Here is a 27,676-nt window from a genome sequence, read left to right on the forward strand (position 1 = left end):
GCACAACTCTCCTAAACACGAGAGTGAAGTATACAACTTTAGAACACTTTCCCACCAGGAGACTCGAACCCTAGCCAGCACAGAAGCCTTCCAGCAACTGGCATAACAGGTACGCCTTAACCCGCTCCACCACCTGCTCAGACCCTTAAAAGAGATGGTAATTTTGGAGTATTTAAATACACCAAAGATCACCACCTCCCAAAAGCACTAGAGCAAGTGAGGGGTCATTTATACGTTTATTTCATCAAGTCCCTGTTAATATGGGAAGACTGGGTCTGAGCAGGTGGTGGAGCGGGTTAAGGCGTACCTGTTATGCCAGTTGCTGGAAGGCTTCTGTGCTGGCTAGGGTTCGAGTCTCCTGGTGGGAAAGTGTTCTAAAGTTGTATACTTCACTCTCGTGTTTAGGAGAGTTGTGCCTTAAGCATAGACACTGTGTCTTCCCATATTAACAGGGACTTGATGAAATAAACGTATAAATGACCCCTCACTTGCTCTAGTGCTCTTGGGAGGTGGTGATCTTTAGTGTATTTAAATACTCCGAAATTACCATCTCTTTTAAGGGTCTGAGCAGGTGGTGGAGCGGGTTAAGGCGTACCTGTTATGCCAGTTGCTGGAAGGCTTCTGTGCTGGCTAGGGTTCGAGTCTCCTGGTGGGAAAGTGTTCTAAAGTTGTGTGTATATATATATATATATATATATATATATATATATATATATATATATATATATATATATATATATATGAATGTTTTCATTCGCATATAGTCCTGGGGACCATTCAGGCTTGTTCGCATATATATATATATATATATATATATATATATATATATATATATATATATATATATATATATATATATATATATATATATACACGTCTTTTTAGGGGGGGTGGTTGTGTTGTTTAAGAGCCTTGATTGCGACTGGATTGTTTCGTGGGTAGCATATCAACTAGCAGTTAGGTGTGGTGAAAGTTGGTGGTTGTTCACGATGCTGTCCGGTCACCGGCGCTGATGGCTGGGTGTGGAACGAGTCAACTGCTGGTTCACGAAGCAGTTACGCAAGTACTTACGAACGTGTACATCTTTTCCACGATCTTTGACGGCTTTGATTACATTTATTAAACAGTTTACAAGCAGGAAAACTTGCCAATCAACTGTTGTTATTGTTATAAACAGCCTCCTGGTGCTTCGCAGCTCATTAACTGTTTAATAATTGTAAACAAAGCCGCCAAAGATTGAGAAAAGATGTACAGGTTCGTAAGTGTTTGCGTCACTGCTTCGTGAATCTGGCCCCAAGTTCGTAAGTGCTTGCGTAACTGCTTCGTGAATCTGGCCCCAAGTTCGTAAGTGCTTGCGTAACTGCTTCGTGAATCTGGCCCCAGGTTCGTAAGTGCTTGCGTAACTGCTTCGTGAATCTGGGCCCCCTCAGATTGCTTGCCCTCTTGACCCCTTGACCTCGTCCTGTTCCCCCTCCCCCCCCCTAGAGATAGTTAATGGCCACGCCCCCACACCACCACCAGTCTCAGGGAGGCTGCAGGTTGACTGCTTGAGAGGTATTTCTTCCTGGTCCAACCCGTTCTCGCAAATTCGTAAAGTCAATATTGACTTATTAACTACGTGCATAGGTGATATACTAAACATAATAGATACCCTTAAAAAGATTCATAGAAAACACCGACCTTACCTAACCTTGTTAGTATCATAAGATAAGCATCTTATTGCTTCGTAATTACAATTATTACTTAACCTATACCTATTATAGGTTAGGTAATAATTGTAATTACGAAGCAATAAGATGCTTATCTTAAGATACTAACAAGGTTAGGTAAGGTCGGTGTTTTCTATGAATCTTTTTAAGGGTATCTATTATGTTAAGTATGTCACCTATGCACATATTTAATAAGTCAATATTGACTTATTAAATTTGCGAGAACGGGAGTGAAGATAACATTTAAATCAGCGAGTGAGTGATATATATAAGAGAACACAAGAATATAATTATGAATTATAGCACAATATATACAATCTCGGTGGTTGTACGCGTAAATGTGTGTACTCATCTAGTTGTGCTTTGCGGGAGATGAGCTTTGGCTCTTTGGTCCCGCCTCTCAACTGTCAGTCAACTAAAGAAATGACAAACAAATGCGAACCTGTACAGCGTGTGTGTGTGTGTGTGTAATTACCTAAGTGTAATTACCTAAGTGTAATTACAGGATGAGAGCTACGCTCGTGGTGTCCCGTCTTCCCAGTACTCTTTGTCATATAACGCTTTGAAACTACTGATGGTCTTGGCCTCCACCACCTTCTCACCTAACTTGTTCCAACCGTCTACCACTCTGTTCGCGAAAGTGAATTTTCTTATATTTCTTCGGCATCTGTGTTTAGCTAGTTTATATCTATGTCCTCTTGTTCTTAAAGAACGTGTGTGTGTGTGTGTGTGTGTGTGTGTGTGTGAGTGTGAGTGTGAGTGTGTGTGTGTGTGTGTGTGTGTGTGTGTGTGTGTGTGTGTGTGTGTGTGTGTGTGTGTGTGTGTGTACTCACCTATTTTTACTCATCTGTTTGTGCTTCCGGGGGTTGAGCTCTGGCTCTTTGGTCCCGCCACTCAACTGTCAATCAACTGGAATAGATATATATGTGTGTGTGTGGGAATTTACTATTTATGCCTGCAGAATCGAGCTGTTAGCTCTTGGACCCCGCCTTTCTAACCGATCTATTTTTCCTCTACTGTTTCTACTACATATAACTGTAGCCTTTTTTCACCCAGCAGTGAATGGGTACCTGGTTGTTAAACAATTTGGCAGGCCGTATTCTAGGGAAAATTAAGATTAAGGAGCCAGATTCACGAAGCAGTTATGCAAGCACTTACGAACCTGTACATCTTTTCTCAGTCTTTGGCGGCTTTGTTTACAATTATTAAACAGTTAATGAGCTGCGAAGCACCAGGCGGCTGTTTATAACAATAACAACAGTTGATTGGCAAGTTTTTATACTTGTAAACTGTTTAATAAATGTAACCAAAGCCGCCAAACATTGAGGAAAGATGTACAGGTTCGTAAGTACTAGCATAACTGCTTCGTGAATCTGGCCCAAGGACCTGCCCGAAACGCTATGCGTGCTAGTGGCTGTACAACAATGCTATACAAAGCTTCCTTAGCGTAGGAGTTAAATAAAAGCTTGAATGAACTAGACAAATTGATGGTAGAAATCACCCTCCAGTCGCAATTAAAACAGATATCATAAGTTAAATTTAGGTTGAGATTCTACATTAGAAGAACAGGTAGAAAAGTGGGGTCCAACAGCTAAAGCTTGACCCTGCAAGATATGACGATATCTAAAGGGGATACAATAATCTGTATTCCCACTTCAGTTGAAGATTATGAGTCGGGACCCAAGAACTTCAGCTCAACCTAGATGTCTGAACACTTGAAAGTTCAAGATCATTAAAAGATCAAATATACTTTTCTCCACTCTGAGCCCTTATGGTTAGTGCCCCTGTGATGATTGATGATCATGCCAGCATCAATATGAGTGACTGTGATGATTGATGATCATGCCAGCATCAATATGAGTGACTGATGATTGATGATCATGCCAGCATCAATATGAGTGACTGTGATGATTGATGCTCATGCCAGCATCAATATGAGTGACTGTGATGATTGATGCTCATGTCAGCATCAATATGAGTGACTGTGATGATTGATGATCATGCCAGCATCAATATGAGTCACTGTGATGATTGATGCTCATGCCAGCATCAATATGAGTGACTGATGATTGATGATCATGCCAGCATCAATATGAGTGACTGTTGATTGATGATCATGCCAGCATCAATATGAGTGACTGTGATGATTGATGATCATGCCAGCATCAGTATGAGTGACTGTGATGATTGATGACCATCCCAGCATCAATATGAGTGACTGTGATGACTGATGACCATCCCAGCATCAATATCAGTGACTGTGATGACTGATGACCATCCCAGCATCAAATGTGAGTCCCTTTCTACCCGAAAGAATAAAGAATTTAAATTCAAATTTCAACTCCGTTTGTACGTTAAAGATTCCAGGCTGTGCCGCCAGACCTTTAATACAACCGTCCCTGCGACCCACTGTATTCCAGAGAATCTGTGTATTTGTGTATTTGCTACGTGTTCTAGCATTAAGGAATTATTCAGAGCATCTACTGTATTATGTATTATTATTATAAATGCCCGCCAAGAATGAATCACTTTACATTTTGTAACGTGCTTCCTGTTTTTGTATTACAGCCGAGCTTGTACAGCGACGGGTCGAGGTTCCAGGAGGTGGGGACGGGCCCCGTGTACCGCCTGGAAATACCCAACTGCCAATTGGAGGACACTGGCGCCTACAGCATACTGGCAAAGAACGACCATGGCGAGACGCGGGCCATCATCTCCTTGCAGGTCTATGCCAAAGGTTAGTTTTGGCGCGGAAGTTCTTGGTGGTCGCTTTAGCTCCAACGTCATGGCAGGAGAGAGAGAGAGAGAGAGAGAGAGAGAGAGAGAGAGAGAGAGAGAGAGAGAGAGAGAGAGAGAGAGAGAGAAAGACAGACTACACAGACATACATACAGACAGAGACATAGATAGATAGATAGATAGATAGATAGATAGATAGATAGATAGATAGATAGATAGATCGATAGATAGATAGATATCTTACAGACATCGCTGGGAAACCCGTACTCGATTGACCATAGAAAATGGCTTGGTTAGCGATGTTGGACCGGTGACTCCTAAACCGGACCGCTCCTAAACCCAAACCAACCCAACACGCCCCCAAACTACTTCCGCTGCCAATACTTTTCAGAGAGAGAGAGAGAGAGAGAGAGAGAGAGCGAGCTACTATAACTAAATTCTACACAATAATCCGTGTACAACATTAGCATCGTAGACCTTATACACTCAATCAAGATCACTGAGAGTGAAGTATAATGTTCGGTGAATCCCTGATACTCACGGATACTCGCTGTCTCACTGATCATTATACTCAGTGACACCGCTTATTTTGAGCCAATTACCAGAGGCCAATTATAAACGAAGGCCTAGTCAATCTCCTTCACACTATCTCTTGCCATAAATATGGCAATAAACGAAAAGGAAATACAAATATAATAATTATCAAAAGAGAACGTTCACTGGTGGGATATAAGGACAGGTATAGGAGGTAGGATATTAGGACAGGGCAGGATAGGAACTGGGATATTAGGGCAGGATAGGAGCTGGGACATTAGGACAGGATAGGAGCTGGAATATAAGGACAGGATAGGAGCTGGGATATAAGGACAGGATAGGAGCTGGAATATAAGGACAGGATAGGAGCTGGGATACAAGGACAGGATAGAAGCCGGGATACAATAACAGGATAGGAGCTATACCTACAGTCGTGTGGGACTCGAACCCCTAACCAAGACATACACACCCTCTACCGTACAAATAGGACACATTTAATGCTATTAAAACACTCACAGCGACGCCATTAGCTGTGGGAGCAGAGATGACGTCACGTGGGGGAGCGTCCGTCCAGGAGGTAGTTAGACAAAGAACTGGTTGTGTAGTTAGTACGAGGCCATTTGGCTGAGACTGTTTCTCACGCCGTGGACAAGACGTCGCGCCGCCAGGAACTAAGTGGTGAACTTTTAACAAGCACAAGACAAGAGAAGGTCGCGGGCGTCAGATTCTGCGCAGGGGTCTTGAAGATTCTGCGCAGGTGTCGTGAAAATTCTGCACAGGGGTCTTGAAGATTCTGTGCAGGTGTCTTGAAGATTCTGCGCAGGTGTCTTGAAGATTTTGCGCAGGGGTCTTGAAGATTCTGCGCAGGGGTCTTGAAGATTCTGCGCAGGTGTCTTAAAGATTCTGCGCATGAGTCTTGAAGATTATGCGCAGGTGTCCTGAAGATTCTGCGCACGTGGCCTTGAAGATTCTGCGCAGGGGTCTTGAAGATTCTGCGCACGTGTCCTGAAGATTCTGCGCAGGTGTCCTGAAGATTCTGCGCAGGGGTCTTGAAGATTCTGCGCAGGGGTCTTGAAGATTCTGCGCAGGGGTCTTGAAGATTCTGCGCACGTGTCCTGAAGATTCTGCGCAGGTGTCCTGAAGATTCTGCGCAGGGGTCTTGAAGATTCTGCGCACGTGTCCTGAAGATTCTGCGCACGTGTCCTGAAGATTCTGCGCAGGGGTCTTGAAGATTCTGCGCAGGGGTCTTGAAGATTCTGCGCAGGTGTCTTGAAGATTCCTGCATGTGTCTTGAAGATTCCTGCATGTGTCTTGAAGATCCGTACACGTGTCCTGAAGATCCGTACACGTGTCCTGAAGATCCGTACACGTGTCCTGAAGATCCGTACACGTGTCCTGAAGATCCGTACACGTGTCCTGAAGATCCGTACACGTGTCCTGAAGATCCGTACACGTGTCCTGAAGATCCGTACACGTGTCCTGAAGATCCGTACACGTGTCCTGAAGATTCGAACACGTGTCCTGAAGATTCGTGCACTTACCGACGTGTTGATATGGCATACCTCTGCAGCCGTTGGAACTCTCACACAGGCTGTTGCAGACCCCTCCCTCGCCCTCGCCCCAGACTAAACTTGCACGAGAGCTCAGATGCTTCCACACTCCCGCAGGAATGTTGCTTTTGTTTGATGACGCTGGGTGTGGCTGAGGGTGTGGCTGAGGGTGTGGCTGAGGGTGTGGCTGAGGGTGTAGCTGAGGGTGTGGCGTCGGGTGTGTCTGAGGGTGTGGCGAGGGTGTAACTGAGGGTGTGGCAAGGGTGTAGCTGAGGGTGTGGCGAGGGTGTGGCTGAGGGTGTGGCTGAGGGTGTGGCGAGGGTGTGGTGAGGGTGTGACTGAGGGTGTGGCTGAGGGTGTGGCAAGGGTGTGACTGAGGGTGTGGCTGAGGGTGTGGCTGAGGGTGTGGCTGAGGGTGTGGCTGAGGGTGTAGCTGAGGGTGTGGCTGAGGGTGTGGCTGAGGGTGTGGCTGAGGGTGTAACTGAGGGTGTGGCTGAGGGTGTGGCTGAGGGTGTGGCTGAGGGTGTAACTGAGGGTGTGGCTGAGGGTGTAGCGAGGGTGTGACTGAGGGTGTGGCTGAGGGTGTGGTTGAGGGTGTGGGTGAGGGTGTAGCGTCGGGTGTGGCTGAGGGTGTAGCGAGGGTGTGGTGAAGGTGTAGCGTCGGGTGTGGCTGAGGGTGTAGCGAGGGTGTGGTGAGGGTGTAGCGTTGGGTGTGGCTGAGGGTGTAGCGAGGGTGTGGTGAGGGTGTAGCGTCGGGTGTGGCTGAGGGTGTAGCTGAGGGTGTGGCGAGGGTGTGGCTAGGGTGTGGCTGAGGGTGTGGCTGAGGGTGTGGTGAGGGTGTGACTGAGGGTGTGGCTGAGGGTGTGGCTGAGGGTGTGGCTGAGGGTGTGGCTGAGGGTGTGGCAAGGGTGTGTCTGAGGGTGTGGCAAGGGTGTGGCTGAGGGTGTAACTGAGGGTGTGGCTGAGGGTGTGGCTGAGGGTGTGGCTGAGGGTGTAACTGAGGGTGTGGCTGAGGGTGTGGCTGAGGGTGTGGCTGAGGGTGTGGCAAGGGTGTGGCTGAGGGTGTAACTGAGGGTGTAACTGAGGGTGTGGCTGAGGGTGTGGCTGAGGGTGTGGCTGAGGGTGTGGCTGAGGGTGTAGCGAGGGTGTGGCTGAGGGTGTGGCTGAGGGTGTGGTGAGGGTGTGGGTGAGGGTGTAGCGTCGGGTGTGGCTGAGGGTGTAGCGAGGGTGTGGTGAAGGTGTAGCGTCGGGTGTGGCTGAGGGTGTAGCGAGGGTGTGGTGAGGGTGTAGCGTTGGGTGTGGCTGAGGGTGTAGCGAGGGTGTGGTGAGGGTGTGGCTGAGGGTGTGGCAAGGGGTGGGTGAGGGTGTAGCGTCGGGTGTGGCTGAGGGTGTAGCGAGGGTGTGGTGAGGGTGTAGCGTCGGGTGTGGCTGAGGGTGTAGCGAGGGTGTGGTGAGGGTGTAGCGTCGGGTGTGGCTGAGGGTGTAGCGAGGGTGTGGCAAGGTTGACACAACACCCCTACATTCAGAAGGATGGGGATAGGTGCGTTCCGGATATGAAGCAAGATATGCGTCGGTATGGGGAGTATGAGGTGTTCTATAGGGGTGTTAGGGTAGGGTTAGTGTATGTGTGCCTAAGGGGTGTAGTGAGAGGTTAAGGGGGGGTTAGCAGGGGGTGTGTGGGTGTAGAAGAAGGGGGGGAGGGAGTGTACCGGACATAAGGTGTCAACACAGGGTGTCCTTCCTCGCGCTTTTTCCTGACCGGCAGAGCTCTGGTGCACCTTCCCACCCGTAATAGTTTAATTGATCGTTTAGCAGTGTGAGTCTCCTCTGTACGGGCAGTGAAAGAACTTGAAGAAAGTTCGCTTAATAACCCCTAAAGGACCTCTCACGAAACACTAAGTCTCTCAGCGGTTTCTAGATGCCTTAGAAAACATCTATGTGCCTTAGAAAACATCTATGTGCCTTAGAAAACACCTATGTGCCTTAGAAAACACCTATGTGCCTTAGAAAACACCTATGTGCCTTAGAAAACATCTATGTGCCTTAGAAAACATCTATGTACCTTAGAAAACATCTTTATGTATAGAAACAAACATGTTTCTAAATGTCTTAGAAAACATCTTAGACCGAACCCATCTGGAGACGAGAAAACGCTTCCCATTCTCTCAATTTGTCACTCCGTTCAAAATGCAACTGTTTGGCGCCTAACCTGAAGCGTACGAACCCAGACGCATCCACCTAACCAAGCGAGAGACCCAGGGGGGGGGGGGGGGCGGGGGCAGAACACACTTAATATTTCGGAGGTTTCGTTTGCACTAATAGGTCGCATTTTTAACGGAGAGGCTTTTTGTACCCGCACTCTTGTGATCTTAAACTACCGCGGTGTGCTACAATGTTCTTTCCTCGCTAACTTCTCTGGGATGTGTCGAGCATTATATTGCCTCCTGGGATGTGTCGAGCGTTATACTGCCTCCTGGGATGTGTCGAGCATTATATAAGGCCTCCTGGGATGTGTCGAGCATTATATAAGGCCTCCTGGGATGTGTCGAGCATTATAAAAGGCCTCCTGGGATGTGTCGAGCGTTATAAAAGGCCTTCTGGGATGTGTCGAGCATTATAAAAGGCCTCCTGGGATGTGTCGAGCATAATAAAAGGCCTCCTGGTATGTGTCGAGCATTATAAAAGGCCTCCTGGGATGTGTCGAACGTTATAAAAGGCCTCCTGGGATGTGTCGAGCATTATAAAAGGCCTCCTGGTATGTGTCGAGCATTATAAAAGGCCTCCTGGGATGTGTCGAGCATTATGAAAGGCCTCCTGAGAGGTGTCGAACATTATAAAAGGCCTCCTTGTATGTGTCGAGCATTATAAAAGGCCTCCTGGGATGTGTCGAGCATTATAAAAGGTATCATGGGATGTGTCGAGCATTATACTGCCTCCTGGGATGTGTCGAGCATTATAAAATGCCTCCCGGGATTTGTCGAGCATTATACTGCCTAATGGGATGTGTCGAGCATTATAAAAGGCCTCCTGGGATGTGTCGACATCTTGAGTACAGCCCTAACGCTGAACAGGCTTCGTGAACCATATCTTACCGTCTATCAGTTTCCTGTCTATATGACACCACCTGTTGTTGCTGTTTAAGATTCTCCACCTGGAACAAAAAGCTCCAAGTAGCACGGGCTATGGAGAGCCCGTCTCTGATGACACCACCTTCCCAGAACTCTCAAGTGGAACACCACCTCTAGGCTTGTGCTCTGTTGCCAGACCCCGATGACGAAATTAGGGCACTGAATGAGAGGTGAAATATGCAGAAAATGTCGTCACTGGAGTGTTAGACACGCTGGCATTCGTTTCCTCTACCAGTCCAAAGGAGTTGATAGGGTGATGAGGTGGCCATAACCTCCTTCGGGACCTTAGGTTTTAAGAAGAGTTCCCTCGTGGCTGACCTTGGAGCTGGAGGCGGAGGGGGACTCTGTGGCTAATTATTATGTTCAGTGGTGAAGGATAGTCTGGTGGACGCGGGTGTAGCAGGTCTCGGCTCCCTAGGTTAGTGGGTGTATGGTTTGGTGATGGGGTTTGTGTGCTCACCTAGTTGTGCTTGCGGGGGTTGAGCTTTGGCTCTTTGGTCCGGCCTCTCAACCGTCAGTCTATTGGTGTATAGATTCCTGAGCTTCTCGAGCTCTATCATATCTACATTTGAAACTGTGTATGGAGTCAGCCTCCACCACATCACTTCATAGTGATGAATTTACTAACTACTCTGCTAACTACGAATTTACTAACTACCCTAACTACTACGTCCATTTACTAACTACTCTGACACTGAAGCAGTTCTTTCTAATGTCTCTGTGGCTCATTTGCGTACTCAGCTTCCACCTGTGTCCCCTTGTGCCTGTACCAGCCGTGTTAAATAATCCATCCTTGTCTACCCTGTCAATTCGCCTCAGAATTTTATATGTGGCGATCATGTCTCCTCGAGCTCTTCTGTCTTCCAGCGACGTGAGGTGCAGTTCACGCAGCCTTTCTTCATCACGCCTCTAAGTTCTGAGACTAACCTAGTGGCATACCTCTGAACTTTTTCCAGCTTCGTCTTGTGCTTGACAAGGTACGGGCTCCATGCTGGGGCCGCATACTCCAGGATTGGCCTTACATATGTGATATACAAGGTTCTGAATGATTCCTTGCAAAGGTTCCTGAAGGCAGTTCTAATGTTAGCCAGCCTTGCATACTCCGCAGATGTTATTCTTTTTATGTGAGCTTCAGGAGACAGGTTTGGTGTGATATCAACTCCTAGATCTTTCTCTCTGTCTGTTTCACGAAGTACTTCATCTCTCATTCGGTATCCTGTGTCTGGCCTCCTGTTTCCACTGTCTATCTTCATTACCTTACATTTACTCGGGTTGAACTTTAGTAGCCATTTGTTGGACCATTCATTCAGTCTGTCTAGGTCATCTTGTAGCCTCATACTATCTTCCTCTGTTTTAATCCTCCTCATAATTTTTGCATCATCAGCAAACAATGAGAGGAACGATTTTATACCCTCTGGGAGATCATTTACTTATATCAGAAACAGTATAGGTCCAAGGACTGAACCCTGCGGGACTTCACTGGTGACGTCTCGCCAATCTGAGACCTCACCCATCACAGTGACTCGCTGTCTTCTGTTGCTTAGGTACTCCTGTGTGTGTGTGTGTGTGTGTGTGTGTGTGTGTGTGTGTGTGTGTGTGTGTGTGTGTGTGTAATTACCTAAACGTAAAAATTACAGGATGAGAGCTCTCCTGGTGGTGTCCCGTCTTCCCAGAACTCTTTATCGTATAACACTTTGAAACTACTGACGGTTTTAGCCTCCACCTTCTCTCTCTCTCGCGCGCGCGCGCGTGTGTGTACTCACCTAGTTGAGCTTACTAGGTCGAGCATCTGCTCCTAAGCCCCGCCTTTCGACCATCATTACTTCAATGCAGTGACACTTCTCACTCGTCCTCTTGTCAGATTTATATTAATAGTTGTGTATTAAGCTGGCTTCCAGAACTTGATCATCACTAGTCCGTTCCACTTACGTCTCTGACACTGGAAGAGTTCTTTCTGACGTCCATGTGGCTCCTCTGTGTTTACTGTTTCCAAAAGTGTCCTCTTGTTATTGTGTTCCCTTGTTCCACTGTTCCTTACATTGAACATTGCTTCTGTATCTACTTTGTCAATCCCCCCTTTAATATCTGGTACGTCGTTATCATGTCTACCCTGTGTTTTCTCTCCTCCAATGCAGTGAGGTCTAGTTCTCTCAATCTTTCTTCACGGCTCAGATCCCTTTGCTTAGGACTGAGCCCTGTTGCATATTTTTAGACTTTTCTAATTTTTGCTTTGCCCTTCTTACGGCTGGGGTTCCATGCTGGTACAGCATACTCAATAATAGATCATATTTGCAGATATGATCCTCGCTATACAGTCTTGAATATATAAATATACCGAACAAGCTACTACTGGTTGAGAACTATACCTGAATTTACCTAAGGGGCCACTAACACACTATAGTGACATCGACGAGGACAGGAAGCTGGCGGTTTGTCAAAGTTTTCCCCCATTTGCCTTAAATTGGGTGGGAGGAGGTTGGCATAACAACCCCCTCACTCAATACGTCGACCAGTTCGTTAAAAAAGCGACGTATTAGTACACGTTAAAGCATGGCAAGTTTGACGTACTCTAGACAGTGGCCTCGATAGCTTAGATGAGTTACTGAGGAACACACGTCTCTGGTTAGGGAAAAATATTTACATTTTTTAGAGTGGGAAATGGAGAGGACGTCGCAGACGTCTGTGTGATCAAGTAAATTCTTAGTTTACTTTAAGTAAACTCTTAGTTTACTGCGAGTAAACTCTTAGTTTACTGCGAGTAAACTCTTAGTTTACTGCAAGTAAACTCTTAGTTTGCTGCAGGTAAACTCTTAGTTTACTGCGAGTAAACTATCGGTTTACTGTAAGTAAACTCTTGGTTTACTATAAGTAAACTATGGGTTTACTATAAGTAAACTCTGGGTTTACTATAAGTAAACTCTGGGTTTACGTTAAGTAAACTCTTGGTTTAATTTAAGTAAACTATTTGATTAATTTAGTAAACTCTTGGTTTAATTTAAGTAAACTATTGGTTTACTTTATCTAAGTAAACTCTTAGTTTACTTTAAGTAACTCTTGGTTTACTTTTGCTGAACTCTTGGTTTACTTTAAGTAAACTATTGGTTTACTTTATCTAAGTAAACTATGGGTTTACTTTATCTAAGTAAACTTGGTTTACTTTACCTAAGTAAACTTGGTTTACTTTATCTAAGTAAACTTTGTTTACTTTATCTAAGAAAACTTTGTTTACTTTATCTAAGAAAACTTTGTTTACTTTATCTAAGAAAACTTGGTTTACTTTATCTAAGAAAACTTGGTTTACTTTATCTAAGTAAACTTGGTTTACTTTCAGTAAACTCTGGGTTTACTTTATCTAAGTAAACTCTTAGTTTACTGTATTCTAAATTTGTTATCATTGTTTTATTTTGCTCCTATTTTTGCAATTTGTTTAATATTTTTTGTTTTCACATTTCAACAGCACCTTTTTGATTTGAGAATTCTGTGTGTTAATATCAACGTGTTAATATCAATGTGTTCATATCATTAACACATATCAATGTGTTAATACCAATGTGTTAACATCATTAACACATATCAATGTGTTAATACCAATGTGTTAACATCATTAACACATATCAATGTGTTAATACCAATGTGTTAACATCATTAACACATATCAATGTGTTAATATCATTAACACATATTAATGTGTTAATATCAGTTTCTATCTCTCTCTCCTTTTTTTCCAGGCCTAAAGGGTGAACTGGAAGGAAGACCAATAAAGAGGGGGTGAGTAGCTTGCCTGTTGTTGTTAGCAGTTAGTTCCATTCACCTGGGTTCTAGGAGACTCGAACTGTGGACCCCTAGAGTGTGTGAGGCTGAAGGAGGGAAGGAAACTATCAGGGGGGGGGGGAAAGTGCCAAGCCATTATGACTATATTGCACTTGGAAGGGGGGTCAGGATAAGGATTTGGGATGGGACGAGGGGGAGGGAATGGTGCCCAACCGCTTGTGGACGGTCGGGGATTGAACACCGACCTGCGTGAAGCGAGACCGTCGCTCTACCGTCCAGCCCAAGTGGTTGGGCTAGCTCACACGCTTTTATTAATTGTATTACTTTTATTAGTACTTAGTCTTCGGTTCCTGTTTGGCACCCTAACCTCCTCTCCACAGTTACAGTAGCAAACTATAAGGGTCATATATATATATATATATATATATATATATATATATATATATATATATATATATATATATATATATATATATATATATATATATATATATATATATATATATAATATCTCCGAAAGTCATCGGAGCAGAGCCGGGGGATCGAACTATAGCGTCCTGGGTCACCCCAGACACGGTTATCTTGAGATGATTTCGGGGGTTAGTGTCCCCGTGGCCCGGTCCTCGACCAGGCCTCCACCCCCAGGAAGCAGCCCGTGACAGCTGACTAACTCCTAGGTACCTATTTACTGCTAGGTAACAGGAGCATCAGGGTGAAAGAAACTCTGCCCATTGTTTCTCGCCGGCGCCCGAGATCGAACCCGGGACCACAGGATCACGCGCCCAGTGTTCTGTCCGCTCAACCACCGGCTCCCGTAATTTACTTATTGCATATCGTGGCTCAGTGGGTTAAGCCGCGTGTGTAGGGTGACCAGGTTATCTTGAGGTTATCTTGAGATGATTTCGGGGCTTTAGTGTCCCCGCGGCCCGGTCCTCGACCAGGCCTCCACCCCCAGGAAGCAGCCCGTGACAGCTGACTAACACCCAGGTACCTATTTTACTGCTAGGTAACAGGGGGGCATAGGGTGAAAGAAACTCTGCCCATTGTTTCTCGCCGGCGCCTGGGATCGAACCCGGGACCACAGGATCACAGTCCAGCGTGCTGTCCGCTCGGCCGACCGACTCCCTTTTATTAGTACTTGGGTACCTGGGAGTATATATATATATATAGCATTCGGTAGCATTCGGAACGAGGTTAAGCTCGTTCGATCTCTCTACAAATTCCAGGTCCCCTGATTGGGGTGTAGATGTTTGGTCTGATTGGTAGAGACTGGTTGACTTGAGAATACCTGGTAGAACATCAACCAACCTGAATATGTGTAATCAGCTGAGGCACCTGGGGCTGCATCGTGTTCTGCATGAAGAACAGGGGCTGCATCTTGTTCTGCATGAAGAACAGGGGCTGCATCTTGTTCTGCATGAAGAACAGGGGCTGCATCTTGTTCTGCATGAAGAACAGGGGCTACATATTCACTACACACGAGTTCTGTTCACGTAACAGATTCACTACACCCGAAGCCTCTGGTGTTCCCCTCAGAATCCGGATTTCGTAAGTCTCATGAACGCGAGACACGACCAGAGCGCAGATCCAAACTGCAAACACAGGTTTGCTCATTGTTGATCTTCACAATAAAGACACAGGAGCGGGAATACAATGTGCCCTGTGACTTTCTTAACTGTGAAAGTGTTTCCTGTTATTTACAGAACGTCGGCGAAGCGTTTCAAGAAGTTTGCTCCGAACATAGGTAGTGAATGAAGCACTATTCAAGAAAAGCTTCAAACTTGGCTACTGATCCAAAACATTCATTCATAAAGGCAGGTCTCAGGAGCTGGAAACCCCATATGGCGTCCCCAAAACCTGGCTACAGTATTCCTTTTGGTAGCATTCGGAAATACACCAAGTTTGGCGACGCTAAGATCAAGCATGTACATTTCTGTACACAAACACTTAAAATTCTTGTACAGATTTAGTATTCAACAATCAGCTTCATGGAACTCGAAGCCATGAAGCCACGAAGAACTCGAAGCCAACTTGTGGCTGTCGTGCCGCGCCAGCAGGTTGGCTGGTGGCAATCAGACCAGCAGGCGAGCAGACCAGGTCACCTGCTGGTCTGATTGGTGTCCGCTACCGCAGGGTGACGAGTCCTGCTGGAGGAGTCATGTCGCTTGCCACACTTTTAACATGATCTAGTGGCGTTGTGCCTCTCGGGAGTCCCTTCGGATTGATCCGCGGTGCCCCGGGCGCGAACAAAATTGTGAAAAGTCTCAGACCTGCACCGCAGCTTTGTGAGGAAGTTTACGCATTGGTGCCACCTATAGGTAGAGACTCATAGGTTCCCGGCACTCGGTCGCCGCGGTGAAGTTTGTGAGCGAGAGATATAATCCCTGTGTGAAGGTACGTGATGGAACGACTTGAAAGGTCGACCTCGACCTTTCTCCCAATGAGGTACGTGCTTCACTGCAGGCTTTTAGTCCAGCAGCAGCGTGGAGAGGGCGGAGGACACGTTACGATTACCTGTGGGTATTGAGGGTCAGTTGACGCCAGCTGGTGAGTGTGAGAGGATTAACGGGGAGCAGCCAGATGGTGCTGGGGGTACTGTGCCCGGTGGTGGTACCGTGCTGGGGTACTGTGCCCAGTGGTGGTACCGTGCTGGGGTACTGTGTACACGGAGGCTGGAGTAAGACTCTCCCTCATCACTCCCTCATCTCCCTCACTTCTCTCCCCCTCTTCGATTTCCTTCACTACTCTTCCCCATCCTCACCTATCACCCTCTCACTCTTCTTTCCGTGGCGCAAAGGCTTCTCCATCATCTTTAAGATCACGAGACTTGAAGCGTCTTGAAATTTCAGTCTTGAGTGGCGCAAAACGAGTAGTGAGGGGTGAGGAGTGAGAGGTGAGAGGAGGGGGGAGTCAGCTAGAGGGTCGGAGGGGGGGGGGGGATCAAATGAGACACTCGGGCTGCCTGACTAGGGGAAACAATCTCATTTGCTTTCACGTTAGATGTGATTGTTAATGTGAAACAATTCCCGCTGAGGTTTGATTTAAGACCTTTTGTGCCCTCTGTAATTTTTTTGCGCTACCGCTCACAGGATGAGTATGGGGTGCACAATGAACAGTGAGTGACACTGCTTGGTCCATGGGTCCACAGACATGGTACGCGGCAGTGCTTTTCTCCTTTGTCTGTCGCCCAAACGTTTAACTTTTACAAACATAAGATTAATCAATAGCTCGGTCGATAGACTTTCGACCTCACACACTTAGGGTCCACGGTTCGAGTCTCCTAGAGCCCAGGTGAATGGAATTAACTTTTAACATTTTTACATTAGTCTGGGCTTATCCTTCGTTTTCTTTTATATACTGTTAATATTGCTTGAACCAGGAAGCCAAAGCCCAATTCCCTGTAAACAAACAACGTAACTGTCCCTATTTTCCGCTTGTTACAACTTGTAATAAAGTTGTTACACCTTGTTATAACGCTTTTATGTCTTATTAAAACGTTGTTACAACTTGTTAGGTGTTAAAACTTGTTCAAAAGTTGTGGCAACGTCGCAGTTTTTGGCGGGAAATGCCGGTGTGACTGCATAGCACTTAAGGTATTGTATCTCCCTCCATCCATCCCATCCGTGTGTGACGGTTGTATCTCCCTCCATCCATCCCATCCGTGTGTGACGGTTGTATCTCCCTCCATCCATCCCATCCGTGTGTGACGGTTGTATCTCCCTCCATCCATCCCATCCGTGTGTGACGGTTGTATCTCCCTCCATCCTTCCCATCCGTGTGTGACGGTGATGTAACGGGCTTGTGTTCTCCCCGTCACAGCGTGATGGAGCACGTGCCGGTGGTGACGCGGCCGCTACAGGACGTACGCTGTTGCGACGGCGACAGCGTCACCCTCGAGGCCCTGGTCGACGCCCCGAAGACCTCTCTCATCCGCTGGGAGAAACAAGGCAAGGTAAGCTGCCTCCCCCCCTCACGCCTCCTATATGTATATACCTGTATAAGTATATACGCTATATGTATACCATGTGTGTGTCTAATAAGTTATTTTTTTGCGTCGATGTATAGGCGTATAATCTCATGCTAAGCGTTAAAATTAGGCGTTTCGGGCAGGTTCTTAATCCTATTTTTTCCCCGGAATACGACCCGCCAAATCGTTTAACAATCAGGTACCCAGGAACACCTCCCCAGCACCGTGGTGACCCCTGGCTGGTGTTGGGGACCTGTGGAACACCTCCCCAGCACCGTGGTGACCCCTGGCTGGTGTTGGGGACCTGTGGAACACCTCCCCAGCACCGTGGAGACCCCTGGCTGGTGTTGGGGACCTGTGGAACACCTCCCCAGCACCGAGAAGACCCCTGGCTGGTGTTGGGGACCTGTGGAACGCCTCCCCAGCACCGAGAAGACCCCTGGCTGGTGTTGGGGACCTGTGGAACGCCTCCCCAGCACCGAGAAGACCCCTGGCTGGTGTTGGGGACTTGTGGAACACCTCCCCAGCACCGTGGAGACCCCTGGCTGGTCTTGGGGACCTGTGGAACGCCTCCCCAGCACCGAGAAGACCCCTGGCTGGTGTTGGGGACTTGTGGAACGCCTCCCCAGCACCGTGGAGACCCCTGCCTGGTCTTGGGGACCTGTGGAACACCTCCCCAGCACTGGCAAACTTGGAATGCATTATGAGACTATCCTCAAGAGCAGGAGAGTGAATAAAGTATTTGCAAATCTACAGGTACCTCATACCAGCAAGTCTGAAGGCTATTCAGTAATGTAGTGTGTGCGAGATCATGACCTATTACTTAATACTCGTAGAGTTTATACATGGAGTGCTCAGGAGTGGGAGATTTGGCACATGGAGTCAGTCATCTGTTACAGATAACAGAAGGCCAGCCTGGTCCTGGCGATCACTGTCACAATGATAGGCTTTCTGCGCCTCCATGAGTATACTGACGAAGGATGTGAAGAGGTTACAGCCTTTTATACTGATGCTTTCCAACCACTGAGTGTCTGTGAGTGTCTTTGTCTCTGTCGTTCTGTGTCTGTCTCTGTCTCTCTGTCTCTGTCTCTGTCTCTCTGTCTCTGTCTCTCTGTCTCTGTCTCTCTGTCTCTCTGTCTCTGTCTCTCTGTCTCTGTCTCTGTCTCTCTGTCTCTGTCTCTCTGTCTCTGTTTCTGTCTCTCTCTCTCTGTCTCTCTCTCTCTGTTTCTGTCTCTCTCTCTCTGTCTCTCTCTCTCTGTCTGTGCTTCTCTGTCTGTCTGTGTCTCTCTGTTTGTGTCTCTGTCTCTGTCTCTGTCTCTCTCTCTCTCTCTCTCTCTCTCTCTCTCTCTCTCTCTCTCTCTCTCTCTCTCTCTCTCTCTCTCTCTCTGTCTCTGTCTCTGTCTCTGTCTCTCTGTCTCTCTCTCTCTCTCTCTCTCTCTCTCTCTCTCTCTCTCTCTCTCTCTCTCTCTCTCTCTCTCTCTCTCTCTCTCTCTCTCTCTCTCTCTCTCTCTCTCTCTCTCTCTCTCTCTCTCTCTCTCTCTCTCGTGCGAGCCCTCCCACACACACACACACTGAACATCATGAAAAATAAAATCCAATTTTGCACCTTATTCCAACATTTCTCCTTACCCGGAGCCGTCAGGCGCTCCGGACTCTTGACTGGGCGTGCGCCAAATTAGCTAGTTAATGGAGTCGTGAATCACTGGAGAGTGCGGCCAATTGGCAAGAGCACCTCTTAGGGGTCAGAGGTCAAGCATATGCGTCGATTTAGTCATCCAAGGAGACACCGAGTGTTGGAGTTTAAGGCTGTAGCAGCTTAAGGGTTAAGGGTTCGTGTGTCTCTGATTTTTGTATTTTATCGTGTGAAGTGGATGAGGCTGAGGGCAATGGTGTGATAAATTACAAGCAAGTCTGATCGAAATATTATATTTTTCTTGAAACGTTTTGGGAAGGAAGAGTCTCTTGCTGGGTCTGGTATTTGTTTAATACTGTATTGGTTTAATATGTTATCAAGCCTATCTCTTTGATAGTGACTTCATTTCTTTTTGTTTTTTTTTTCAATTATGTTCAGTCTTGTTTTTAAAAATGGGAAAAATTCAATAATATACTTTATGTAATTTAATAACAGCAATGATTAATGAGTTTAATTCGCAACAGAATTTCATGTTTAGTGTGCATCATGAGAGATAGTGACGGTTATCATGCGGTATGTGGCCGTGGTGGTAAGTTGATTGACTGAGAGTATGTGGCCGTGGTGGTAAGTTGATTGACTGAAAGTATGTGGCCGTGGTGGTAAGTTGATTGACTGAGAGTATGTGGCGGTGGTGGTAAGTTGATTGACTGAGAGTATGTGGCGGTGGTGGTAAGTTGATTGACTGAAAGTATGTGGCGGTGGTGGTAAGTTGATTGACTGAGAGTATGTGGCCGTGGTGGTAAGTTGATTGACTGAGAGTATGTGGCCGTGGTGGTAAGTTGATTGACTGAGAGTATGTGGCGGTGGTGGTAAGTTGATTGACTGAAAGTATGTGGCCGTGGTGGTAAGTTGATTGACTGAAAGTATGTGGCGGTGGTGGTAAGTTGATTGACTGAGAGTATGTGGCGGTGGTGGTAAGTTGATTGACTGAAAGTATGTGGCGGTGGTGGTAAATTGATTGACTGAAAGTATGTGGCCGTGGTGGTAAGTCGATTGACTGAAAGTATGTGGCAGTGGTGGTAAGTTGATTGACTGAGAGTATGTGGCGGTGGTGGTAAGTTGATTGACTGAGTATGTGGCGGTGGTGGTAAGTTGATTGACTGAGTATGTGGCCGTGGTGGTAAGTTGATTGACTGAGAGTATGTGGCGGTGGTGGTAAGTTGATTGACTGAAAGTATGTGGCGGTGGTGGTAAATTGATTGACTGAAAGTATGTGGCCGTGGTGGTAAGTCGATTGACTGAAAGTATGTGGCAGTGGTGGTAAAATGATTGACTGAAAGTATGTGGCAGTGGTGGTAAAATGATTGACTGAAAGTATGTGGCAGTGGTGGTAAGTTGATTGACTGAAAGTATGTGGCAGTGGTGGTAAGTTGATTGAATGAAAGTATGTGGCCGTGGTGGTAAATTGATTGACTAAGAATATGTGGCGGTGGTGGTAAGTCGATTGATCGGTAAGTTGATGGTTGAGTGTGGCGGTGATTGCAGGTGCTGAAGCTGGGCGGGGACCTGGAGAGCGAGTGGGACGACTCGAGGGTGACCCTCAAGATCCGCGAAGTCTACCCGGAGGACGAGGGCGAGTACTCTTGCATCATCTTCAACGACATGGGCAAGGCCGTCACCTCCGCCACCCTCGTCGTAGAGAGTAAGTATTTACCCGAATTTACCTGAGGGGGGACCACAAATACTAGTGGCCGTTGGGCTGGACGGTAGAGCAACGGTCTCGCTTCATCCAGGTCGGCGTTCAATCCCCGACCGTCCATAAGTGGTTGGGCGCCATTCCTTTCCCCCCGTCCCATCCCGAATCCTTATCCTGACCCCCCTTCCAAGTGCTATATAGTCGTAATGGCTGGGCGCTTTCCACTGATAATTCCCCCTCCCTCGACGGGGACAGGAAGCCAGCGGTTTGTCAACGAGGTTGTTTTATAACCATTATAACCTGGGGTTGTGACGTTTCGATGCTAGTTAACAGTTTTAACAAAATGTAAACAAAGCCGCCGGACTAAATATGTAGTAGTGAGCATCCGTATGTATAGTTTTCGTACATGGTCTATGTACATGGTCTTGGTCCAAATGGCAGGAGCCAGATTCACGAAGCAGTTTCGCAATCACTTACGAACCTGTGAATCTTTTCTCAATCTTTGGCGGCTTTGTTTACAATTACTAAACAGTTAATGAGCTCCGAAGCACCAGGAGGCTGTTTATAACAATAACAACACTTGATTGGCAAGTTTTCATGCTTGTAAACTGTTTAATAAATGTAACCAAAGCCGTCAAAGATTGAGGAAAAATGTTCGTAAATGCTTGCGTAACTGCTTCGTGAATCTGGCTCCAAGTTCCCAATGTGTCCTGTTCTCAGAGTTCAGGAATGATATGTTTCTTTTTAAAATGTGTAACATTAACAAAAATATATATACTGAGCTTTAAAAAAAATCCATTAGGCTACTGAGTGTATATTGTAGTTGTAATTATATGTAATTGTTTCCTTTAAATACAGTATTTAAAAGAAGAAATTAGATTTATTTTATAGATTTCGAGAGTATGATTCAATGGATTTTCAACAGCCAAACTGTTTTTTTAAGACAATATTCTAATTATCCTTTTTTGCAACTTTTTTAAATTTACATTTACAAAACTCTAACAGAGCGTCTCTAAATTATGCTCTCTTACTGTTTCGTAAATGTAAATTTAAAACAAATTCGACACAGGATAATTAGAATATCTTAAAAATTATTCGGCTGTTGAAATAGCTGCTTAACCAATCAAATCTTGAGCGTCGGATTGGACAGTCAGGAAGCAATAACCCGCCTCTTGAATAGTGTATTATATTTACACGTATAAATCCCCTAAGACCAAAAACTGACGTATTAAGAAGAATCCTAACGGCTCGAAAAAAAAAATGACATTATGTCCCATTTTCTATTCGTGGATGAGGTTAGGGTTAGGTTCGGACAATTTAATACGTCAGTTTAGTGACGCTGTGACGCCCGAGAGGACGTGCTTCAGAGAGAACGGGGCCGAGCTTCGTTTGAAGGTTGACTATAACAGAAATTCGAGCGCCTTTGACGCCGAGGAGAAACACTTACACAGTGGTCTCTACGTCTCTGGCTTCCAACCTAGGGACCCGGGTTCAGTTCCCGGGCGTGTGTGTGCACGTTTCCTTTCACCTCATGTCTCCATTCGCCTAGTAATTAAATAGGATCTCTGGAGTTAGGTAATTGTTGTGGGATGCGTCCTGCGAAAGGTAAGCCTATAGAAAAACCTCCATGTGCCTATGTAAGGGCTTCCTGACCCTGACAACGGGAATTAGGTTAACGGGAGGTCTTCATATTGGTCCAAGACGGACCGAAACGTCCTCTTAATTCTTTATTTTCAGACGTGTCGGTTCGGTGTCTTAATTTTCAGTCCCGATATTGTGACTAACTGTCCGCTTAAGTTAATGAGGTCTCCGCGCTATTTACATGTTGGAATATGTAACCTGACTTGTTCAAATAATATAATTACATTTATTTTTGTTTACCCTGTATGTAAACATCACAATGGGCCATTTGGGCCTGTACCACACACCCTTGGTTATGCTTGTGTTGAATCTTCAGACAGTGCTTTAATAACTGATGAAAAAGGGTGCCACTTTGTGCTATGAGGGGAAGAGTGGGCTGATCCTCTGCACCTCAAGTAGCAATGTTTCACTGTAGACTGTAGACATATTAAGCTCAATATATGCATTTATGTATGCAGCTGGGAGCCCAATTTGTCTAATTTGAATAACGCTTCACCTATGGTGTTATTTTAATACGAATGGGGGTCGAACGGCCCTCCCACTTTCTCCACACACACACGAAAAAATCTCGATAAGATTGAAATTTAAATGAAAATAAGTTTATTGAGGTATAAATTCGCATAAAGGGACGAGGTAGTTCAAGCTATTCTCGCCCCGTTCTCACAATTGATAAGATTGTGTGGTGAAAGTGTTCAATTATTGCGAGCATTGTTTAGCGGGGGTCCAGGTCATTTTATTCATAATGTGGATCGCCACAGACTTTTTGGTTTTAAAATCTCCCAACTTAATCTGGTCTAGCATAAGTAAGCCGGCCTAACTTAACGACAAATGTTATTTTTTAGAAAATTGTAAAACCTAACAAAACTATACTATATACAGATTTAATAACAACAAAAGATAATAGGTATTTAATTCATTTTGTGTGGGGTCAGGCAGCTATTTCTGAACGAGTCAGACTGTATAGGAACAAGAACGAGTCAGACTGTATAGGAACAAGAACGAGTCAGACTGTAGGATCCGACAGCAGCCGTTTTCAATGTATATATATGTGAACGGGTGATTCCAAACATGGCTAATTCTCTCCTTCATTCAGTGGCTGACGACAAGGAGAACGACGTGACCGTCCAGCTGGAGCATCGGCCAGACCTCTCCCGCAGGACCACGCCCTCCAGGACCAACACTCCCTCCAGGTTCTCCCGCTCGCCCTCCGTCGCCTTCCAGCGTGAGTTGAAGAACCGCCGGTGATAATGACTTCCTTTACGGGCTCACCATAGCCCGTGCTACATGGACATTTCGTTCCGAGTAGCTAAGTCTAGCTACTCAGAACGAAATATAACAACAACAACAACAACATATGACTCCTAATGCTTATCCTTAGACTTTATGAAGGTCCAAGAGGGACCGAAAGGTTGTTGTTGTTGATTGAGGTCAACAACAACATCGTTTGAGGTCCGAAATGTGTTGGTTGGGTTGTTTTTATTTTGTTTTCTTGTTTTGCGACTCGTCAAAACAAACTTAAAAACGGGGGAATATATTTTTCTCCCAAGGCTCTTGTTAATTTTTTTTTAATTAATATTGGATTATATTGTAAAGTAGAATTTTGTCTGCAGTAGCTATTTGCCTGGATATAGTTAATTAAATATTTTTAAAGTAATTGCATAACCTTTGTCATTTTAAAGGATTGGATTTAATTAATAGAATCAGGTAACTATTTCGGTGTCTATTTTCTGTACTGTATTCTTTTTTCAACAAGCTAAAGATAGGTATTCCCTTCAGTCACTGGGAATTAAATTAAATTACAAATTAAATTATTAAATTTATTTATTAGTATTAAAGTTAAAGTAAAATTTTGTTATTAAATTATTAAAATGTGCATTTCAGATTTTATTGAGAATGTTAGACTTATAATTGTTGACGTTTCAATATAGCTTTAGTAGTTTGTGGTATTTTAGCTTTTGACTTTTCATTGTATAGCTGTCTGTATCTGTGCTGGGACACAAATTGTCTACATAGCTAGCTGTGCGTGTCTCCATGGCCTGGATCAACCTAGTTGTGATGGAAAGTAGTTGATGCAGTGTACTACATATCCTGCAGTCACCGCTTGCTGCTACGGGCTGCCATGGTTGCATGTGCTTGCTTCAGGGAAGAAAGGGGGGGGGGTTGATGGGGGAGTATAGTTTTATGATTGAAGGATGAGGTTGAAGGGAGAGATGAGACGGGTAGATGACACGGTGTGTGGGTCCGTCTTGCAGGTGAGGGAAGCGCCCATTCGTGGGCCGGCGTCGGCTGGCGGGAATCCTCCGTCACCATCTCTCACTGGCGCCCTCTGTCACGCGGCTCCTCCCCGCTGCTACTAGGTTAGCTCGTCCTATCCTCCTATCCTCTCTCCACCCCCCCTCGCCACACCCCGCCCCTTGCCACACCTCGCCTCTAGCCACACCCCGCCTCTAGCCACACCCCCGCCCCTCGCCACACCCCGCCCCTCGCCACACCGCCGCCCCTCGCTACACCCCCGCAACCTAACATGTCAACACAGACCCCCGCATCGAAGAGTCTGCCACCCCACTACGAACTACAGTAGATCATATGACCACACTATATAGCCACACTATATAACCAAAGCCCTTAATATGACTTGAGGACATGATGCAATATTGAGGGTATAAAATGGGATGGCACTGTCGCCCTGTAACCCCGCTCACACCCCATCCCATGGCGCCAATATGCTGTCATAGATACATCACCTAATTGTGATTGCATTACGAATGAAGGCGTCTTTCACTCAAGCCACACTGGCCCGGGAGCTGGAGCTCAGTCCTTCCACCAACCAATCCACTCTGACCCGGGAGCTGGAGCTCAGTCCTTCCACCAACCAAGCCACACTGACCCGGGAGCTGGAGCTCAGTCCTTCCACCAACCAAGCCACACTGACTCCTGTTCCCTTGTATTGAAGGAGAGAGACTATAGCTCTAGTCCTTCCTTGTCTGTTTGTTGCAGATGTCTTCTGGGTTGGAGACGAGACGACTCCCCATCCCCCATATCTCTCTCTCTCTCTCTCTCTCTCTCTCTCTCTCTCTCTCTCTCTCTCTCTCTCTCTCTCTCTCTCTCTCTCTCTCTCTCTCTCTCTCTCTCTCTCTCTCTCTCTCTCTCTCTCTCTCTCTCTCTCTCTCTCTCTCTCTCTCTCTCTCTCTCTCTCTCTCTCTCTCTCTCTATCTCTCTCTCTCTCTCTCTCTCTCTCTCTCTCTCTCTCTCTCTCTCTCTCTCTCTCTCTCTCACACACATACAGCACCTTATATACCGCCTCGAGACACTAGTCCAAACAATTATTTTGCCTCATTTAACCCTCATTTGATTAATAACAAGCTTGCCACCCGGCGTCACTACCTCCTCCTTCCCCCCCCCCACCCCCTCCCTTATCATTCACTCTTCAGTATCAACTCCATTAACAAACCTGAATAGAGTTCGATTCAATATTTTCATTAACAATCAGGATATCAATTTGTCAAGATAAACTATTTTAATAAGCATGCGTTTTAATCTGGCAACATTGCGTTGATGTGACGAGTGTCGTTAGCTTCGGTGTAGAGAGGTAACGCAGTATCAACAACACTGAATCTCTCTTTCTCTTCGTTTTTCCTCCATTACCTTTTAACTGTGTTTATATTACTTATTACGCAAGCAGCAGCTCGGTAAGTATCTTTATTTGATAATGATTTCCACTACTGCTAACGTGAAAACTGATTTGGGGGATGAATAAAGAAACCTAAAGCCGGTGTAGAAACCTGGTCGCCAAAATGGGTGTAGAAACCTGCCAGGGCGAGATTCACGAAACAGTTACGCAAACACTTACGAACCTGGACATCTTTTCTCAATCTTTGGCGGCTTTGTTTACAATTATTAAACAGTTAATGAGCTCCGAAGCACCAGGAAGCTGTTTATAGCAATAACAACAGTTGATTGGGAAGTTTTCATGCTTGTAAACTGTTTAATAAATGTAACCAAAGCCGTCAAAGATTGAGGAAAGATGGACACGTTCGTAAGTGCTTGCGTAACTGCTTCGTGAGTCTGGCCCCAGCTGGTCGCCAAAGCCGGTGTAGAAACCTTGTGGTCGCTATGGTTGACAGGTGCCAGTGTATGCCTACTTGCATGGCTTGTGCCACAGACTTGTGCATGTTGGTGTGTTGTTGTGGTTTGAACGTTTTGGTGTGTCTATAAGGATGTATTAATACAAGGATTTTACCCGGAATAAACCTTCCTGGGTAATGTATTCCCGGAATAATGTATTGTGTTGAACATCGTTACTGTATTATCCCGTCACTCCTTGATGAGGCTGTTCAAGTACGTTTATTGAGACAATTAAATACATCTCAAGGGGGATAGAGTAGCTTAGGCTAGGCTCTGATCCACGCGTTTACACAATTGTGAAATATTTATGGTTCATAAGACTATGATGCTCACACTTTTGACCGTGAGATAGGTTATCTCTGGTGTTATCGCGTATCCCATAACACCGCTATCTGTCTTCGTTAAAGTTCAAGTACGTTTATTGATACCATAAAATACGTGTCAAAAGCATTGAAATTGAAATAAGTTTATTGAGGTAAAATACACACAAAGGGATGAGGTAGCTCAAGCTATTCGCACCCTGTTTGTCAAAAGTTTAGTGTAGCTTAGGCAATTTCTACCCTCCTCATATGTGTTATATATATTTGGTAACAGATTTATTAACAAATTGGAGAGTCTCCAGATATGCTAGAGTATACATATTATCTACAGTTGGAGATCTTCAGCGTGATATATCCGGAGAGATATACTAGTATGTCATTCAGGGCGGATCCCATCACCTTGCCACATTTTGCACAATATAAATATATTAATTCAGCTTAAATAATAAATGACTATTAATATTTCAAGGAAGCCAATTAAACCCGTTCACTCGACATACTGAAAAGAGGAGTCATTTCCTAGATAAGGTCAAGCTACTGGCGAGCCTTCACGATAAGCTGATAGTAGGGGTCGTGGCCGCGATAGTGTGTGAGTGATCTCTGAGCTCGTAAGATCATTCTTTTGTCACTAAAGGACGTACAATGTAAGCTGACTCACCGTGGCATGGAGTCTTCAGCTTGACCGTGAGACTCCATGATACTCATCTCTTATCACACTCCTGACACGTTATCGCTCAAATAATAAAGACCGTAGCCTCGAGGCTTCTTTAATCAACAAATAATGATTGCAACAATATATGCTGATTTAATTTAGACTGTATACAAGATCGGTAACTGGCTTGCATTGGTCGACTTCTCGACCCAT

The 27,676-nt window shown here is 45.6% G+C and overlaps 1 protein-coding gene across 13 annotated transcripts in view; it reads left to right on the forward strand.

The window, feature by feature from the left end:
• Window positions 1–27,676, forward strand: part of LOC123769197 (titin homolog) — a 755,105-nt gene that overhangs the window by 684,208 nt on the left and 43,221 nt on the right. For 12 of the 13 annotated variants that reach the window (XM_069317102.1, XM_069317100.1, XM_069317097.1 and 9 more), the window contains 6 exons: window positions 4,278–4,446; window positions 13,387–13,426; window positions 17,249–17,381; window positions 20,575–20,731; window positions 23,460–23,588; window positions 24,619–24,723. In XM_069317102.1, the coding sequence (XP_069173203.1) occupies window positions 4,278–4,446; window positions 13,387–13,426; window positions 17,249–17,381; window positions 20,575–20,731; window positions 23,460–23,588; window positions 24,619–24,723 (733 nt within the window). The remainder of the gene's footprint in view (window positions 1–4,277; window positions 4,447–13,386; window positions 13,427–17,248; window positions 17,382–20,574; window positions 20,732–23,459; window positions 23,589–24,618; window positions 24,724–27,676) is intronic. The other variant, XM_069317098.1, reaches the window with a different exon arrangement.

This window comes from Procambarus clarkii, chromosome 86 (genome assembly GCF_040958095.1).
Source record: "Procambarus clarkii isolate CNS0578487 chromosome 86, FALCON_Pclarkii_2.0, whole genome shotgun sequence".
Lineage (NCBI taxonomy): Eukaryota > Metazoa > Arthropoda > Malacostraca > Decapoda > Cambaridae > Procambarus > Procambarus clarkii.